This window comes from Phaethon aethereus (genome assembly GCF_964289735.1).
Source record: "Phaethon aethereus genome assembly, chromosome: Z".
Taxonomy (NCBI): Eukaryota; Metazoa; Chordata; class Aves; order Phaethontiformes; family Phaethontidae; genus Phaethon; species Phaethon aethereus.
In genome coordinates this window covers 45,808,486-45,828,044 of record NC_138577.1, presented here as the reverse complement: position 1 = coordinate 45,828,044, position 19,559 = coordinate 45,808,486, and the positions used below count along the sequence as shown (strand labels likewise).

The 19,559-nt window shown below is 38.5% G+C and overlaps 1 protein-coding gene across 1 annotated transcript in view; it reads left to right on the top strand.

Moving 5' to 3' along the window:
- FRMD3 (FERM domain containing 3) overlaps positions 1-19,559 on the top strand; it is a gene marked incomplete at both ends in the record, with an annotated part of 139,025 nt that overhangs the window by 96,812 nt on the left and 22,654 nt on the right. Inside the window, 5 exons of the mRNA XM_082013552.1 lie at positions 57-180; positions 12,111-12,198; positions 14,031-14,119; positions 16,455-16,518; positions 17,533-17,621. Coding sequence (XP_081869678.1) covers positions 57-180; positions 12,111-12,198; positions 14,031-14,119; positions 16,455-16,518; positions 17,533-17,621 — 454 coding nt within the window. The remainder of the gene's footprint in view (positions 1-56; positions 181-12,110; positions 12,199-14,030; positions 14,120-16,454; positions 16,519-17,532; positions 17,622-19,559) is intronic.

The following is a 19,559-nucleotide window of genomic DNA, read 5'->3' as shown; positions in this document are numbered from 1 at the left end:
TAACTAATGTTGCAATTGATTTTTTCTGTTTTGTTTTGTATTTTGGATCTGTTTAGCTGAGCTTGGTGATTATGATCCTGATGAACACCCAGAGAATTATATCAGCGACTTTAAAATCTTCCCCAAGCAGTCACAAAAGCTCGAGAGGAAAATAGCTGAAATGCATAAAAATGAATTCGGGTAAGTTAGAATGCTGTTTCGTAAAAACACACCTAAGAAATACTTTCATCTGTTTCCAAATAGTGTGTGTTAATTTCAGAGGGTTTGTTCCTTGGATTATAATAGATGCACTACTGTCTAATATGCTGTATTTGAAAATGCAGTTTCAGCTTAGTGGGTTTTCTTTTCCTGTTAACCTTCATTAATCATCACTGATTTCTGCATGTGTGCTGGTAATTTAGACTGCATTTGCTTGAAATGTTGGTCTGGTTAGTGGGAGTGGCTCACATCATGAGTGCTGCTCTGGCTGATCAGTGGAATAACATCTTTCATTTAGGGATCACACATGCCTTTTGCTTTGAAATTTCCGTATGTAATGCAATTATAAAATTCTTGATAGATATTGACCTGACTGAAACTGTAATTAAGTTATTTTATCTGTAGATTGTTAACATAGTGGTGAATTGCACATAAATGTATTTAAATAACTTCTTTGGGAGACTAAGTAGGTGAGAACACTTCAGAACACTGCATGCTCTTTTCCTGCCCTAAACTTTTGATAGTGTGGCGAAGGGGAATGGAGAAAGAAAGATTAATCAATCTTTTGGTTTCAAAGTTGAACGTGTCCCAGAAGTATGGTGTTTCAGGGGAGCAGTAGCCGTGCGTTGTGCAACTCTACCCTCTTCAGGACTGTCAGCGAACGACACGCACAGCAGTCATGACGGTATCTCGCGTGGTACCCTAGTCGTTTCGCTTGGTTGAGGACAGTCCTCGGAAAACTTGGAGAGGAATAGGATGTGAAAAAAATCACATGAAAGCAAACGATTGATTATATAAAGTAGAAGGGCAATTTTTATTCAAAGATTACAGAGCTCTTTGCACTTGCTTAAAACCTCTTACGTTTTGTTTTCGTGTTGGGACACATGTAGATGCTTTGCTTAAGTATATGAATACTAGTAATGTAAAAACTAGATACCAAATTCCTGGGGCAAAAAAGAAAATGAAAAATTCCTTTTCAGAGGACTTAAAGCTGAAAACACTTTTTTTTTTCAGAAGCCTATCGAATATGTTATTCAACCAAAGTGCAACATTCATGACAGTAAGCTTGCCAGTATTGTGTCTTCTCTTTTTTCCTTCCTGAAACCTATATAACTTGTTTATATTTCATTCTTAAATGAAACTTTTTAAATGGCGCAGCTACATCGAATATTTTTAGACCGCTCCAGGTTGCACTTTCCACAGACCCATGGAAACAGCCTTTTAAAAAAGAAAACAGAATTTCTTTTACTTTCAGTATTGTTCATACAGTGGCTGCAGATTTCCAAAGGATAAATTAAACCTTTAAAAACCAAGATCTTTCATCAACTAAGCCAAGGTGCAGTTGAAAAGGTTTTGATCAGTTCAGTCTTTCAAGATCAGGCTTGATCTTGATCTCCCAAGTTAGGAGAAGGGAAGGGAGGGTGGTTAGCCAAAGCTGGTGTTTTATATATTTCATAGCCCTGGGAGAGATGCATTTGTCTCTCTTTGGTTTTTTTTTTCCCTTGTGCATAATTCTGCCCACCCATTGTGAATTGAATCTGCTAGTTCCTCTATTATGAATAACCAGGGACAATTTTTAGCTCATTTTTTAAGCCTCCTTTCCCGTTAGTGTAATGTTCTTGATCCTGTGACAATAAATGTTACAAGCCTTCGCACAGGTCCCTCTGGGATTCTCCTAGCTGAGCATTCCTCCCATCAATGGCTGCTCAGCATGCGAGGATGTCCCCTGAATTTCTTCAGTAGTCTTGGTGAGGGAGACTATTCATTATTGCATTTTGGAAATCATATGGTATCAATCCGACTTCTGCTACCTGTGGATCTGCTGATTCTTGCAAAGAATTCCAGGTGCTTGAGGCATAATTATAATTTGTAGCAGAACTCTCCTCATATATCCCACTTATATGTATATGTTCCTTAATTTTCTCTCTATTCTAGATTTTACCGATTTGTATGTTATGAATCTTAGGCTCAGTGGCTTATTTTGCAGACTTCAGGAACTGTTTTATTTCTTTTCTGTTTTCTTTCATGTGTGTCAGCATCTGCTGTGCCTTACCTATTTGTCTGGTTATAAAAGACAGTTTCAGAGCTGTCTGGATAGCTATTCTCTGGCAATTTTCCCCTGTAGCTCTGCCTTCACAAAATTGATCCTATTAAGATTTTTTACATCAGACGTTAACTAGTCACATAGAAGTTTTACCTTTTTCTGGCTATTTAATTCCATGGATCTGTATTCTAGGAGTACAAATTAATAAAATATATCTGTCATGTAATGAACTATATGTAGGGAGGTCTAATGCTTAGATGATCAGATTTCTCTACCTATCTGGAAAAAGATTATTAGAAAAAACACTGAAGTTACAGGCTTCTGTCTGGTATTGATTAGCACATCTGTTTCACTGCATTCAACAGGTTGAATTTTCTGATAAGAATTAATATTTTGCTGCTCAATAAGTATTTTTAAACATGCTGCAAAAGGTTCCCCTGGCCTTTTTTTAACAAGATGCTTGAGCGATGTGTTAGCTGAGAGCTAATATGTGAGGAGAACAGAAGAGACACTTTAATCCAGCTGCCATTCTCCTACCTTAAGAAGAGTTACTTCTGCGTTTCAGCACTGCAAGTGAGTCTGGTTCCTTGTTTTCTGCACACATGTAAATAAAGAAAAATCATGGCATCTCTCTCCTGCAGCAGGCTCCCATATAACCAAAGCCCTGTGGCTTGCAAGGGGCCAGTTCTTTACTGAATCCTGTCTTGGCATCCTCAAGGCCTGTTCACTGGGCACATCTTTTCTTCTGTCCTATAGCATGATGGAAGAATTTGCCCTTTGAAAGGGGCATGAAGGCAGTGAGGAGAATGTCGGGGAAGCAGCAGTAGGGTACTGTGACAGCTGCCAGTGACTAAGTGACTCATCTTGTGTCATTTAGAAGCCTTGTTCTTATTAACTAAAACAGCTGTGTGACATAGTGCCCCTATTTCTTATCCTTTGTGGCTGTGAGAATGTAACTGGATTTTAGCAAAATGTTACATTTTATGTCACTTTCCACTACACCTATTTACGAAAATACAAATGTGACAGACAGAAATGCATGTCAGCTTTACTGAGCTGTGGTTAATTGTCTTGTGAATTTTAATTAATTATTCTTCCATCATTGAGGAAGGGAGAGATACAGGAATGATTTCATTGAACCTTATCAATGGTGTGGCAAACACCTGTCTTGATTTCATCGCAACACATATTCTCATTTTCCTGTCATGCCAAGTAAGTGCTCTTTTGAAACATGGTATACCCCGTGGAGGCAAAGAGATAATGCTCATATGACTTAAAATCTTAAAGTATGTCAGAGTGCACTAGGATCTGGTGAGACTTGGAGACTTGTTTTGTTTCCCTGACTCTCTTAGAAGATTGGAAAAGATTTGGGCCACAAAAATCTAGATATTCTGTCAGTGTATATTGGTATACCTTCTTTTTCAAGTGAAGTGAATGCTAAGGTCCCTCCCCGTGGTGATCATTTGCATGTCCTTTATCCCTTTTAATTAGATATATGCAAGTGTTTTTAAGGTTGCATTGTAAATCACATCAGTGAAATGATCCAGGTTAAAACTAAATTGTTTTCTTTTACTTTCATGCAAAAGTACATGGAACCACACTTTCAGTTCACATCTATTTGGTAGTATTAAAGATACTTAATACACTGCACTGTGCTCAGTGTACAAAGCCACAGTTCATTTTTATTTCTGGTGACCAAAATCCACCAGGTTAACAAAAATATAGTGAAGAATTCTGTGTATATTTGGAAAAAAAAAAACAAAACCAAAACCATCAAATGAGGTTAAGCAGAGTCATGAAATCTTTTAGGTAGAGGAGAGAGTAGCTGAGTGAAAGGCTAATTCTTCAAGCAGGGGTTACTAGGATTACTGGGTTTTTATGTGAAAGGTCACTCAGGTGATTTGAGGTTTTGGTTTGTTATAACACATCAGGAGCTTGCTCCTTTCAGATGTTCCCAAAACAGTTGTACTTTTTCGATAGCAGAATTTGTTTGGGCAACTTGCATTAGTAGCTGGCCCAGTTTTCCTTCTAGCTATTGCTATTGGATTTTGTGGGCTGCTTCTACAGAAGCAGTGTACGTATACACCTGTGTCAGTACTAGTTCCCAGTAGACTTCTATGTTGTTGCAACTGTGGGATTTGCTTCAGACAACCAAGTCAAACATCAGGTATTTGTAGTGCAGTCACATTCCTTTCTCCCTTTCCCAAGACCAAAATTCCTTCCTATGAATTTGTATAAAATCTTATGTCCTTTGACAGAACATTTGTTACTGTCATAAAATTCTCTGGCTTTTGAAAGATATGTCAGCCAAAGCTCCCTAAGACCAGGCACCTGAAAATACAGAGATTACCAAAGAGAAGATCTACATCATTCCCTATTAAGAGAATTTATATTTGTAGGAATCTTTCCCTTTTGTCTTTTTTGAAAGGACTCACTGGTTGAACATAGGTGTTTGGGTTTTTTTTGTATCCCACCTAAAAACTAATGATCAATTTTAACCTATTTCTGATGTGAAATATTATGCCATGTAATTTATATGAAAGTGTTATGTAAACAGCCATTAATTTATCTGAATTGGCTGTTGTCTCCATTGCTCCAGCTTTTGCAAAAGTTATATGTGAGAGAACATCTTTTGGGAGAAGAAGTTGTTTCCTCTGAAGGCATGAAATCACTGCTGTGTTCTACTATTAACTATCTCAAAAGCAATTTAAACTCTTAAGCTAAAGGGTAGTATTTTCTTGAAAACAAGCGAATTAATGCTTGTCTTTGATCTAAGCTAAATGAGAAGTGTTGTTTAAATTCAAATTGAAAGGCGTGTAACATTTTCATCCTTTGCTGCATCTTTTACACTGTAACCCATCTGTGTGAGTTTAAGCACTTTTAACTTTTCTCCGCTGCACTAACTCTTAGGGTGTTCCCTTCAGCGCACCGTTGGTTACGATGGGCGCTCAGACTCTCGTGCCGGCAGGGATACGGGATTTCTCGGTCTCTGCTGGCCTGGCTCTCCAGCTCTCATGCAGACAGTGGAGCCACTGGCAAGCATAACTACAAATGTTACTATCAGAGTATGTTCTGCGAGGCTATCCTAGAAGACTTGGCAAGCGTCGCTAGAAAACGCTTCTTTTTGTGGGTGTTAATATCATTTGATCCAAGATTAAAGCAACTTCTAGCATGCTGTTGAATACATTAAGTGCTAAAACTAAATTCCTGTTCAGCAAGTCCAGAATAAGGTGGATCTTGTATTTCATTTAAAAGCTTCTTGAAATTAAAACTACGTATTATGTGCTTTAATGTATTTAATGCTGGCATCATCTACGCTTTATATTTAGCTTCTTAGTACTACCCTAATCACATTGGTATCTAGCAGCCTTGTATACACGAAAGCAATCTGATCAGAAGGACCTGTGGTGTGCTCCAGAACTTGCAAATCACGTTACAGGAGGCAGAAGCCACTTTGCTGTGGACAGAGGATCTGCTGAGGTTTACATGCAAGGCAGGGGGGAGTTTGGAAAAGAGCAGGAATTGGGCTACAGCAGGGATAGCTGACTTCCAGGCCTAAGGAGGCAAAGTCTTGGTAGTGTTTAGCCATACAAAGTATATCAAGGACTTCAGAGAGCTGAGGAGGACGATGGTGTGTAGGGGGAGTTGACAGGCAGATAGTGGTGACAGCTGCTTGGGATCCCACCTATGTTACAGTCCTGGGCTGCACTGAATGTCCTCTTCATTTCAATGTCCTCTTCATTTCAGACTTGATAGCCCATGCTGGCTCATTTACTGTTTCCCAGTGTAGGCATTTAGATTTATCTGTCGAGCTGTACGTTGGCACATGTCACTGTGACTTCACAATTATCTAATTCTCTCTAATTTAGCAATCCGGTATTAAAACACCGTTGTGTTTGCTGTAATAGGTTTGTTTCTATTCTGCTATATTTTCCTGGTGTATTCTTTCACTTCATAATTCTTATCCGTTGTAATTTGAGAGATGGCTAGAGTGTACATTTATTAGAAATTTGAAATAAGAGGTTCTCCTGGTCACCTGGTCCTTTCCCTGAACAGTGGGTGTGTGCATGTTGCTTTCCTCAAAGTTCTTTTGAGACATTATTTTCTTGCAGAAGTGTGCTTAAAACCAATTAAAATTAAGGAATCATATATGTAGTTATGGATGCACTTAACTAGGCAATGGTGAGAGAGTGAGATGCTCTTTTGTTGGATCGGTGTTCGCATGGCACTGGGAGTATTTCCAGAAGCTTTATGGTGTGGCCCAGCTTCACCTGAGCATGATTTTAATGGAAGATGCGGTTGTAGCAGTAATCTAGAGAAAGCAACTTCATAGACAAAACAGGTGTCTTTTCCCTCCTCTTTCCCCAAAGGTCTAGTTGATGCAATGAAAAACTCAAAAGATATATCAATACGTGTGATTTTTCTTTTAATGGGAATTCAAGTAAGTATTCAGTAGAAAGGATAATCTACTTAAACTGCAAAAGGTAGTGTTTTTTATTGTAACACTGATATTTTTCTAGCTTTAGGAAAGGTTTATTTTGTGTGTGTGTATGTGCATGTGCTTTTTTTTTTTTCCCCCCTTCCCCTCTCCCCGGAAATAGTGGTCATAATCATGATCCACAAATGTGTTTTTTTTCTTTACCAACCTAGTTGTTGCCTCTCTCATGGCGAGATTTGGATTTGAGTTCTGCATATTTAGCATACTGCTGAATTCAGATGTCTGTATGAATTTCTACAATGTCGGTATTTCTTCATCAGTCAAATGGACGTATTTCCTCTGCCCCTGTCCTCCCTCCCCAGCTCTTCTTTAGCTGGAAGAAGGCTTTATGGGCTAGGTGTGTGTGGACCAGAAAGATGAATCTACTGTGATACTAAAAAAAAAAAAAGCTCAGTAGACGTCTCTGTATCATGGGAATAGATTTTTACATTAATAATAGGTAAATTAAAATTGCATCTGCTCTGTAAATGTATTCTGTCTGTTGAATAGGCCTAAAGCTGTCTGCATCACTGCATCACTTTATGAAGTGAAGTTGAAATACAAATACCTAAATACAGATTTCAGAGGTACAGTCTCAGCCTGATCTCTGAAGGGCACACAAGTAATTTGAAATGTTCTGGTAGAAGGGGTTATGTAAGTCGCACTTATCATTACAGTGTGCATGGTGTAAAATGAAACCCATAAGCATTTAATTGACTCAGTAAAAGAGTTTGATTATTGTTTCAAAGTGATTTTCAGGCTCTTCTCATCCGAGAATTATAGCTATCTGAGAGAAAAAAGCAAGTTTGCAGTACAATTTAAAATTGATGTTTTTCTGCAGTTTTCTAAGTTTTATGTGTTCCAGTAACATTTCAGCGATTCAGCTCCTTGCCAGGTGATAAGGTCTCTTTTCATATGCAGACCTGTTGAAAGGCTGTTCCCTGCCCCACTGCCGGTGGCCTGGGCAGCTCCTGGGGGGCAGTGCTGCTGCCTGGGCAATGTGCAAAGCCTGGCCTTGCTATTCTGACAAACTGACCCACAGCCTACAACACAGTTTCATTTACCAGTGTCTTCATTTAGTGCTTTTCTCTGAATTTATGACCACTGTTGTGCTATTGTCTCCAGTACAACTGGAACACTGATAACTGTAGCAGGTTTGTGCTTCAGTACCACAAGTCCTCCTCAGCACCTTCATCATGACTAAAGATACTATTAGACAGACTGTATTTGAAAATATCTCCACTGTCTGCCAGAATCTCCTGAGCTTGAAGGAAAAGTAAAAACTACTCAAGACCTTTAGCTCTATAATTGTATAGCAGTTGGAGGCTCAACCACCTGTAAAAAGATTAAAGAAAACAACAGCAAAACCTCAGCCATGTGGTAAGCAGTTCTGTGGTCAGTATACGGTGTAGCTAAACATTGATGCTTTATGGAGAATTCTGGCCTTTTCTTTTTTAGGTTAAGAGGAAACCCAGGTAAGCCTGTTCCACTGAGGGATGTTCCATAGAAGATCTGGGATATAACAAGGAGAATATTCTATAGACGGTGATCCTTCTTGAAATAGTCACTGTGGTCTCTCCTGAGACTGCAGTAAAGTAAGTCCACAGTTGCAGGGCAGGGCAAAGGGTGTTTGATGGAGACCGAGCCTATGTTATTTAAAGCTTGATGGCTGGTACCTTTCCCTGGTTTGCATGGAGATGAATATGTAATGTTTCTAGAGGCCAGATCATTTTGTACATACTTACTCTTTGAATTAATTACACTGAAACACCCTACAGACCATAAATACCCAGAAATTAATCATACATGAGACATGCTCAAGTACAGTATTGCTATAGTATTCTGCAGCAAGTAACTTTGACATAGAGATGAGGCAAAAGGATGGACCATAATTATGCCTTTTACTAGTGGTAGTATGTTAATAGTAATATCTCACAGCACTTTGTAAGTCAGTATAAGAATCAGAGAAGATAGATGAAGTGACTTCACTGAGGTCATTCGGGAAGCAAGAAACTGAGAATAGCATTGAAAATGCTTTTTCTGTGCTGTTACTGCTATATAGTCTCTGATTGTTAAAAGGAATTAATGGTCAGCCCTGTGCTATCTCATCCTTGACTTTCACTAAGTTTCAGTACTTCAGTTTGTAACAGATGCATACTGCAAAGGAAAGGTATGAAGGGGAGAAAATTCTAGAGTGAAAATTCTAGAGTGAATTGGTGGAGGCAGCCAGCAAAAACAAGGAGATTATTGCGGTGGCACACCCTGGAAGTATTCCCTGTTGAGCTTCCTGGCTTTGATGTCCTTCATAGTTGGGGGCCCTGTTTATTCCCCCAGGGGAATAACAATAAACAATAAATGATTAATTTCTAGGTATTTATGGTCTGTAGGGTGTTTCAATGTAATTAATTCAAAGAGTAAGTATGTACATAATGATTATTCCCCCAGGGGAATAAACAGAGCTTGTATGTCCTCTAGTCCGTACTTCTCATGAGCCTAAAGGAAAAAACAGAGTGTGTTGCAGACTTCTCAATCTTCTACTAAAGTCTGTTTCATTAAAATTTTGTTAGGAACTTTTGGATTGATTGATTCCTAGGTTGAATCATTAATTTGTAGCTACTAACTGTGGAGGTCTAATTTCACAGTTAATCCACATTTTGTTATTTTTATGGTATACGGAAACTTTTCTGTGTAATAGTTTCTTTTACTGGTCCCGTTCAAAACCTTTTGCACCCTGCAGCTGGGTGCTATAGTGACTGTGGTATATGGAAAGGGAATAGTACATCTTCCATTTAATGCTGAATATATGCTGAAAAATTTGGGAAGTCATATAAGGTCAAAAGGAATGAATGCACTGAGAGAGACCTGACTTTCCTGAGATAACTGAATTACAAAACAGCAAAGATGTGTTGTCTAAATGTTCCCTGTTTTTCAAGCATAAGAGGCATTAGTTGGAACAGTTGCATAAGTGAGGAAACTATACATTTTTGTGTAAGGCTGTTTGTTGCATGTAGAAAGCTTAAAGGCTTTTTAACAAAGCCACACAAAGGCATATCTAAAGTTAAATCAGTGATTGTTAAAAAAATGTTGACTTTGCTGGTAGGATTTACTATAGTTATATTTTTATTCAGTAAGGAAAATTTCATTGCTAAGTTACAGATTAAATGCTTATTATCAAGACTTGAATATTAATCCCTTCATAAGGATGAATGAGGATTTTTTCATTTGATATTGCCCTTGACTTTTCTGCTTTGTGATGTTCTTTTAAGGCTTTGCACAGTAGCCATTTGATTAGCCTGTAATCCGATAAGATCAAACTTGTCCGTGTCTTCTGCTTTTTTTTCCAAGTACCACAGCTTGTTCCCCTTGATGTGCATAAAGAGAGCATAGTTTCAGGCCTATAGGAGAGGAGAGCATGCGAATTCTTTTTTAATGTATCTTGTTACTTTAATATTAATTGCAATTTAATAATTTTTTCCCTCTTGGAAATGCCAAAACCTCCAAATCATGTTGTTCTAAATTATTTCTCACTTTTTGGCCCTTTCAAACCAGACAGCTGACTCCTTTTCTTTGTACCAGCAGAGTCAGGTGGGAAAAAGATGCATTTTATGATCTTACTCTTCTGTAAGGCCCAATTTCCAATAAGTAATCAAACCGTCTGTTTGGCTTTTCACTATGCAACATAAGCGTTCTAAGTAATTTAGGGCAAGTTAGTTAATTCTGTCCTGTGTGGTAGTTTGATATGTGAAACAAACTTGTTGCCTTTTTAAGACTCATTTATGGTCTTACAGTTGTGATTACAGTTAAAACGTTATGATTTACTAGTATTGAAAAAGGAGAAAAACAGCTTAGTAGAGCCATCAGAAAGTTGATTGGGCAAAATAGCATTCTTGTTTCATTAGCTTCTTTCATGCTTGTCTTTCCCTTACAGATTTAGCTGTGTAAATACATGTTTTTAATTTTTGGTGGTCCACTTGATACGTGTTCTTCTCCATTGGAAAGTGGTGAGAAAGAGACCACCAAAAAAGAAAGGAGAAGGAAGGGCACTTCTCTAATCTTGTGTGGTTTTTATTTTTTAAAAGCTAAACATCCACAAAAACGCAATCTGAAATAAAGTGCAAGTATTGTAGTATCAAGGAGGATCAAAAGACGTATGGACGAAGCCAAAGGAGTATCATGGGGTTAACTGGGAGATGATGAACAGTGAAGTACAAATGAGCATGAATTAGAACTTTCTAACAGAAGAGGTTATTGACACTTACATTGCCACAGGGCATCAGCTTGGTAGGTTCAAAATAGGATTTGACATCCACAAGCATGCTAGACATTGTCTTAATTGTTAAACTGAACTTTGGGCCGGATGGTGAATCTCATATGTCAGTGCTTGTTGGTTTCTAGCTACTGGGGGATAACAGGCTAATAGGGAAATTATTCTAATTTTTTTAAAGTGCCAATATCCAAGTGCCATTGGTGACAGTGTGAGACTGGATCCCAAAATGCAGGAGTAAGATAAAGTATGACAATTGCTCTGTTCCCTGTCTATGGCTCATTTTTGGGATAATTCACATGAGAAGCATTTATGAGGCCTGGCTTTCTAAAGGTCCTAAACAGTGCTCATTGTCACAAAACTATATTATCTATCAATCAGAATCATGCACTCTCGTTATGCAAATACATGAATAAAATAATACTTGGAACAGATCACTGACAGACAGACATTGTAAATTTGTGTGAGAGCTTATTGTAACAGAAAGAGTTACAACAGCAAGTCAAATAATAAAATTTACTCTATAACTCAAGTCTTGCATGCCATGTTTCAGGCTTTAGTGTGTATTCATGGTTGATTATAGACACCCTAAAAATAGGAGCATATAGTGGAAATGCCGACAGATTCTGAACTATCATGATGGTAACAGGCACTGCTATAATTAGGCATGCATCTGAGTAGACAGCGTAATATGATGGCCGTGTTTATGCCCTGTGCTGGAAGGATTGTTTGTTAATCTGCACAATCCTTTTAAATGACTTGGGGAGCCAGAGTTTGTGGAAAAAAGATGCTGAGGTTTATTTCATATTCAGGCTGACGTTTGTGTGTATCAAAGGACAACAAATACTTGCAGGATATTGGATAACTCTGGTTAACTGCATAACATGTTGTTACTTCAGGATTGAGAAAAAAACATCAGAATGTACCTGAAAACTTCAGGAACTGTACAATTCAGTGGGAGAAAACATTCTCTCTTTATATTATAAACAGAACATGGTTGAAATAGTTTGTATTTCAGTAAGAACTTTTCTTTCCTCCATTTTTAGACATGTAAACTCTCCAGTCAAAAAGTCTTTTTCTCCTGTTTTCTTGTTGCTGTCAAACTACTGTTTCTTTTGTAATTTCAGAGGCCAGAGCCCAGCTGTTGCTGAATTTAACTTGCTCCTGAAGGCATATTCTTTGGAAACTTATGGTGTTGATCCTCATCCTTGCAAGGTAACAGTTCTTTTTACTAACGTTTAATGAAATGCTCTTTATACTAAGATTTAGTAAAAAGCCATTAGTTGCATTGATTTAGCTCTGTTTTTCATCTAGACACAAATAGGGAATAATTTATAAAAGAACTTGCCCTGGAACTACATATTACTTTTAAGCCTTGGAAGTGAGGCTTCCTTCCTACATTTCTGCATCAGTCAAAGGAAAAGTCTCTCCAGAGGAAGCCGAACATCATAGGAGAATGCAGTAGGGTGTTATGACAAAAGTTTTTATTATACTTCATAATTTCTTTGCATTTAATGCAAAGGTTTCTCTAAATACTCCAGGCGTGAAATTTTTTATGTTTGTCAGGATTTTCAGGATTCAGCATTATTCTTGTCCAGAAGATGCAACAACTTGTTAGTCCTTGGCAGATTAGTTTTTCAAACACCATCAAAACATGCAAATCTTAGGAAGAATGGCAAACCAAATGTACAGAGGGGAGAACCGGATATAAATTTGCATATTCCTCCACTTTGCTGTTTCATAGTTCTCTGTAAGAAGGTGATTTTAGTTACCAGTTCTGATTATCCCTTGTACCTGCATTTTTAATTACTTGGTTTTATCTGCGTATCTGCAGTGTTTGTTTTTAGTGTTACTTATTTCATGTTTTAAGGGCTGCTTTTGCTTTGGCTTGTGTACCATTTCATTTGGTGGAACTGCAGTGCTGTCTGTTAGCTATTCTGGTGGTGAGTGCCCTTAAACAGGTAGCTCTAACATAGAGCTGCACGGGAGTTCGTATGCACTTTGCTAGGACTGCTGGTCCTGTGTGGAATACAGGGTCTGGTTCAGAGCTCAGTGAAGTTAGTGACTTAGTAAACTTTAGCTGGAAACTATATTGCAGATTTTCAGAAGACATCCTTATGATGTCTTAAGACAGACTTACGCTGGCAGTTAGGATGAAGCCAAAACTGGCTCAGAATTTTCTCTTTACATGTGTGGCAGGGCCTGTAGTGTGGGGGCATGCAGGGGTTCACGGCCCATGCTTACAGAAGAATTTTCAGTCTCCTGGAAGTGAACTGCAAAGCAAGGTGCTTCCCTGGCTCCTTACGACATGCTCCTTCCAGACTTGTGGCTGCTACTCTGGAAGCATCACAGTTTCTGTTCCCCCTTATTTTGTTGGTGGAACATGAGGCACGATGAAGTTGACTGACTTTAGCAAGTGAGGGTCTGGAACTTGGGATGGACAGGAAATCCAGTTAATACAAAACTCACCTGAATCATTGCTTAAAAACTATGAGCCAGAACTTTTACTGTGGAATTAAAAATTTTAAAAATGGTCCTTTCCATTTGAAAGGCAAGTGTCGCCATATGTTCTGGTTTGTCCTCAAGAGTACTTGCTTATTGTAGTAAATGCTGTCTGTCAGCAGTAATTGCAACACAACGTCTTGGCGGAGGAACAATGTACTGTGGAATCTTAAAAAATACGAGTGTTGGAGCAGATATGAATTTCTGGTTTGTAGTTAGTCAGCGTGTTAAGGATGAGCCATACACAGAGGTATGTTTTTGACAAAACTAGTAAGTATACCTACGGATTCCTCATCGTCATCAAATACAGGTAGATGGAATCAAAGCATAAGATAGTGTTACTCAGTTAAATGCCTAGAAATAAATGAGGACTGCATTGCCAAGAGCAGTCTTTGTTCTTCAGAAGTGTACAATTTGAAGGCAAAATTTATTTCACCAAGGAAAACAAAATAGAGGTAATCTGCAGTGGAGTAACAATTAGTGCTGTCAGTAAGAAATACCTCACTGGATGAGCGGAAAATTATATTTCTTTTTTCTCTTTCAAGGACTCAACTGGGATGACTACATTTTTAGGATTCACAGCTGCAGGATTTGTAGTTTTCCAGGGGAATAAAAGAATTCATTTGTTAAAATGGTAAGCATATGAAGTAAGAGTAGATTAATATGCAAGAGTCTTTTCTCCTGTTTCTTCCCTTCTTCCTGCTCTCTTCACCTGCATTTATTGTCTTTAAGGTGAACCATGTGAATATTCCTTCTCTTGCCCCATCATATTTTTGTTTTAAAGGATCTTCGATGAGAAGTAGAATAATAATAATGTGGTCTCATTCTCCCTCCAGTGAAAACTATTCCACAGGGTGCCTTAGTCAAAATAATGAAGAAATGCTAAAATTGAGTAAGCTGTTTTTTTAACAATGCTGTAAATCACCGGTGACGCTTGTTGACAGAGATGTCTGGAAGAGTGTGCAGGAGTTCACCTACATCTTTATTTGTGACTCTTGGAAATGTTACCATTTCCTCATTTAATTAATCTCAATTTGAAGACTGTAAAAGGATTTATTTGGTAGGCAGAGGAGAGGTGAGAATGCCTTTGAATTTTTATTTTTTAGTCTCCTTTTTTAAGAAGTGGACACTTAGGCAGTTGTCGTTAGTTTGTCTGGCTTTTCTTTTCTTTTCTTTTTTGCTTTTCAAATGTTTTTTCAAAAAAACATTTGATTTAATTGGGCGGCCTGAGCTCCCGCAGGTGGAGTAGCAGCAGCTGGCCATGCCCTCAGCAGTGTGGTGCAGAGTGAGCACAGTTATGCAAGGACACTGATAAATCTCATTTTAGTCCTGCTGCTAAACAGATGGCAACAACAGTTACTTAAATGTGGTTGCTCCACCTCAGCACTCCCAGCCTGTCTTGTGGGAAGAATTATGGGAAGAAATGGTGAGGTGTTTTTTTTTTGTGTGGAGGTGGACTCTTCGCTGCATATCTATAGAAACCTCCCCGAGAGCTGACTAACCTGAAATCCTCAGAGGTGTAAAGTCAGTGTGGTCCTGTCTGTACAATTCAGTTCCCTGTGGAACTCTGGGGATGTGTCTATCAAATACCACCCATTTGTGATCTTGGATTTGTGCTGTAGTTGAGGTTCGCCTCGTCACAGTGGTTGTGCTTTTGGCACAAACCTCGGTGGTTTGTGCTTTTGGCATAAGGACGGTGTAACTGTAATGTCAGTCCGCAGTGCACGGAGGAGAGAACAAGCACTTGCCAAGCATGTATCCACCGTACTGTGAGAAATGAGTTTCACAGCGCTTAGTTTTTCATGCTACTTACTCAAGGATAACGTGTCCCGTCAGCGATCTCGGTGCATTCGTTTAGTCCATTGGCATGTAAACCAGATACAAAATTAAATAGTGATAGAGGAAAAGCCATTAAGCTCTCTCAGTGTTAAGCTGGCCAATGGAAGGTCGATCTAGTGAGATTTATCTGAACGCTATGTACTGCTCCTTTCATTTCTGAGACAGAGCAGTCAGTGCTAGTAGTTTTAACTGATATTAGCTGAAATTTGCACTACACAGTAAAAATCCAAATTCGTATTCGAGATATACTTTTCAATGGAAAAGCTTTCTCAACTGGAATGTCTTTTTGTTGTTTAATTTTAAAGCAAAACCTGTTATTAAAGTTTCCAGGATAGCATTGTTCTTGTCTCCAAAATCGTTCCCATTTCAACCATCTGACATGCAAAATCTCTGAAGTAGTTTATGAAAAACCACAGTGTCTCCAGTTTAGCTGTGGTAATGGCAAAATTTCCATTACAATTTAATCCAAGGCATCGTATTGCCTTTATATGATGCACTGCTATTCCATATGTAGATTGTGCTTTCAACGTTGGTTAAATTAAATTTTGACATAGGTTTGCAACTCACAAGGCAGTAAGTGCTGTCAAACGTTTTCTTTTTCTTCCTGTTGTGTTCTGTCTGTAAGCAGTCAGTTACTAAGATGTGTAATATAAAACCACAAATAAATAAGTATAGAGGTAAGAAATTGCTGGTGAAAAGTGCCTGCATCTAGAAAATTGTAGGCCGCCTTATGCAACATAGGCAGGCTAAGAGTATTGTCTTTCCCTCAATTTAATTACATTAGATGTTCCAAGATTTTAAGATATAAGAGGAATTACAAACTGTGTAATAAATAGAACGTATCATCAGCTTCTGCCTGCTTTTAATTTCCTCTTCATCTTCTAGAAGCCAAAGTTAAGTCTTTAAAGGTGCATAGAGATGTAAAAGAAATATTCTGGGCTTATGTTTTCTACTCTAAAGAAAATTAGAATATTAAATGCTTTTATGCTAAAGGTTATAAGACTTCCGCTGAGGCTCTTTGTCATTTGACAGCCTGCTTGACTTGGGAAACCAGAGAGACTTGCATGCAAGTTGCTTTACTTACCTGTAGATCTATTTTTTCTATACTTAAATGATTTTTCTCTTTCCAGGTGTGATGTCTATAAACTGAAATTTGAGGGGAAGACTTTTTATGTGTTTGGAGCTCAGAAAGAGGTCAGGTTTAATATTTTTACAGAACTTCTGTATTTGATATAGAGTCAACCAAAACGTAACACCATTTTTTAACTAAACAAACTACTAAACAATCAATTCTTCATACTTCATATTGTAACTAAAATACAGAATATGAATGAATGTGAATATTGCTGTTGTCAAAAGAATGTCTAATTTGCAAAGGGTTGAGGCATTTCTCACTTAACATTCATCTACTGCTGTGCTTGTTGCTCATGGTTTTGGTTGTCTGTGTAGTAAAGTTTTAATGGATTTTAAAGTGCTAAAGCTGTACCCATCCACTCTAAAGCATGAGCAACATCTGTATAGGATTGAAAATTCAGGTGGGCATTGATACCTGGATCAATGTGATGTATTTTTGGCTAATAACTATCACCTCTTTAAGTCTTGGTCAGCTGAAGAGGCTGGAGTCTGTCCTAGGTCGTTAGTGGTCCTATCATTTGGCTCTTGCTGTTGAAATCATAGAGATTTCTGCCTACAGCATGCTATAATCAGTTCTTCCCCTAGGGCAGAGTAATATAGCCTAAGATCATGGCTTTGGATGCAATCCAGGTGAGGAATAGAAAATGGAGGAAGGAAATAATGCTTGAGGTGTCAGGGGCTGTTTGTGTGGTTGCAAGGAGGATTTGACGGTAGGACATAGGGAACAGGGAGAAGTGGACGGTAAGTAGTGCAGCAACTGCGTAATGTGGAATATTGAACATAGAGACCTTCCTCCGATTTTGGCCTGAAGACAGTTGGTACAGATTTATTCTACAAGCCACTTGTATATATGCACTTCTCTGCCCCCTCCAAGCATCCCCTTTTATTTCTGAAACAATTGCCTGGGCAGTTTAATTTCAGTTATGTATCTGTGTGAACCACAGATGAAGGCTACACAGGAAAACATGGTCTTATGTGTGTCTGGTTTGGCGATGCTGTCATGTACAGCTACTTCAATCTTTGAGAATTCAACATTTTCATTACTTTTATTTGCCTTGTTTTCTTTGCACTTAGAAAAAGGCTGTGCTGTCATTCCATACCTCTACACCAGCAGCCTGCAAGCATCTTTGGAAATGTGGGGTCGAGAACCAGGCTTTTTACAAGTATGTAAACCTGAAGTCATTATTTATAATAATAAAGGTAAAAAAAGTGTATGTGAGTAGAAGATTATTCAATGTGGAATGTTCCCTTTCATTAGCAGAATTCAAAATGCAAACAGAAAATATGCAAGTTAATGGGGAATATTATTTCATTTCAAGCCAGTATTATAAACTTTTTAAAATCTGAATGAGGCAGGAGGGTTTTGGCAGTGGATAATTACACTTTTCCAGCACAGTTTTTGCCACTCTGTAGTGTGACATTGGATGGACACAGTACTGCACTTGTGTCTGGGAACGTAATTGTTAATCTTAGCCTTGCTGTTGAATACCTTGAGAATGGAGGAAACAACCTGTTATGCTTGATTCTCTGGGCTTTTCTGCCCATAGGTAATGTTCTCCCACTTGAAATCCAATGTTTAGTATGAGTTGATTGGGAAAAAAAAAATTTCTCTGCAATGATTAAAAAAAAAAAAAAAAGAAGAAAATGTTCTTAGATACATTTGAAAAGATGCCAGCCATCTTGTTTAAAAAAAAAAGCCTGTAAATTGACAAGAAAAAAGGAGTATCTTCTTCCCTATTCCCTAAAAGAGAATCTGAAAATAATTCCTCATAAAAAATCTCTTACGCGTTCTTTCTGCTCTTCATTGACTTTGTTATATCTGTTTATTGATGCTTCCATTTAGGCACTTGTTCTTCCTACTTGGTCTCTCCTTACAGCATCTTGCATACTTTATAAAAAAATATTGTTTCTGTGTTCGAGCATAGCAACACTGGGGGCTACTATAGAGGTAAATAATAACTAAGTAGGAAGAACGGTGTCTTCTAACATGGATGTTAATGACCTGCTTTATTTTGGAGAAGATTCCTTCTTTTCTTTCAGCACTGATACAATATTAGATCAATATAATCTATTCAATTAATATATTCAGTAAAGAAAAAGGAAATATGAGCTGGCACAATACAGCTGTTAATTCTCTGTGTTAACATCTACTGTGTTTGAGACTAAATAAAAAGATTAGCGGGAAGTGTTTTCCTTTGGAAGTACATGTAAGTAGGAAAATAGTATTTCAGCAGTTTTATTTTATGCTACTAGAAATAAATATAGGGAATAGGAAACCATTCCCACTCAAAGGAGAGAAATTAGTGCTTGAAGTAAAGATACGTGAGGGAGACTTACAGAAATATCATCTCTCTGCTCTTAAATGATTGCAATGTTAACTGTTTAGGTTTTGGTCACAAATACATGGTTGTGGTGGTTTTGGCATTGATGAGGTGCCAGATGCCCACCCAGCTGCTCTCTCACTCCCTCTCCTCAACAGATGAAGGGGAGAAAATAAGAGAAAAAAGCTCATGGGTTGGGGTAAAGACAGGAAGATTGCTTACTAATTACTGTCACGGGCAAAACAGACTTGGCTTATGGAAGGTTAATTTAATTTGTTTCTCAACTTCTTACTCTATTTTTAAATGGCAATAAAGACAAAACTAAAACCACTCCTCCCCTGTTCTTTCCCAGACTCAACTTCACTCCTTAATTGCTGACTCCTCTATGTCCTCCTTGCCCTGAGCAGTGCAGGGAGATGGGGAATGGGGGTTGCAGTCAGTTCATAGCAGTTTCTTTCTGCTGCTCCTTCCTCTTTACACTTTACCCCTGCTCCAGTGTCCTTCATGAACTGTCCCAGCATGGGTCCTTCCCATGGTCTGCAGTCCTTCAGGATAAACCTGCTGTAGCATGGGTTCCTCCCCATGGGCCACAACTCCTGCCAGGAGCCAGCTCCTGTGTGGGCTCTCCAGGGCCTTCAGCTTTCCCCAGGGCATGTCCACCTGTTGTAGTGCAGGGTCCTCCACAGGCTGCAGTGTGGATGGCTACTCTGGTCTTCCATGGGCTTCAGGGCGACAGTGTGCTGCACCATGGTCTTCTCCACGGGCTGCAGGGTAGTCTCT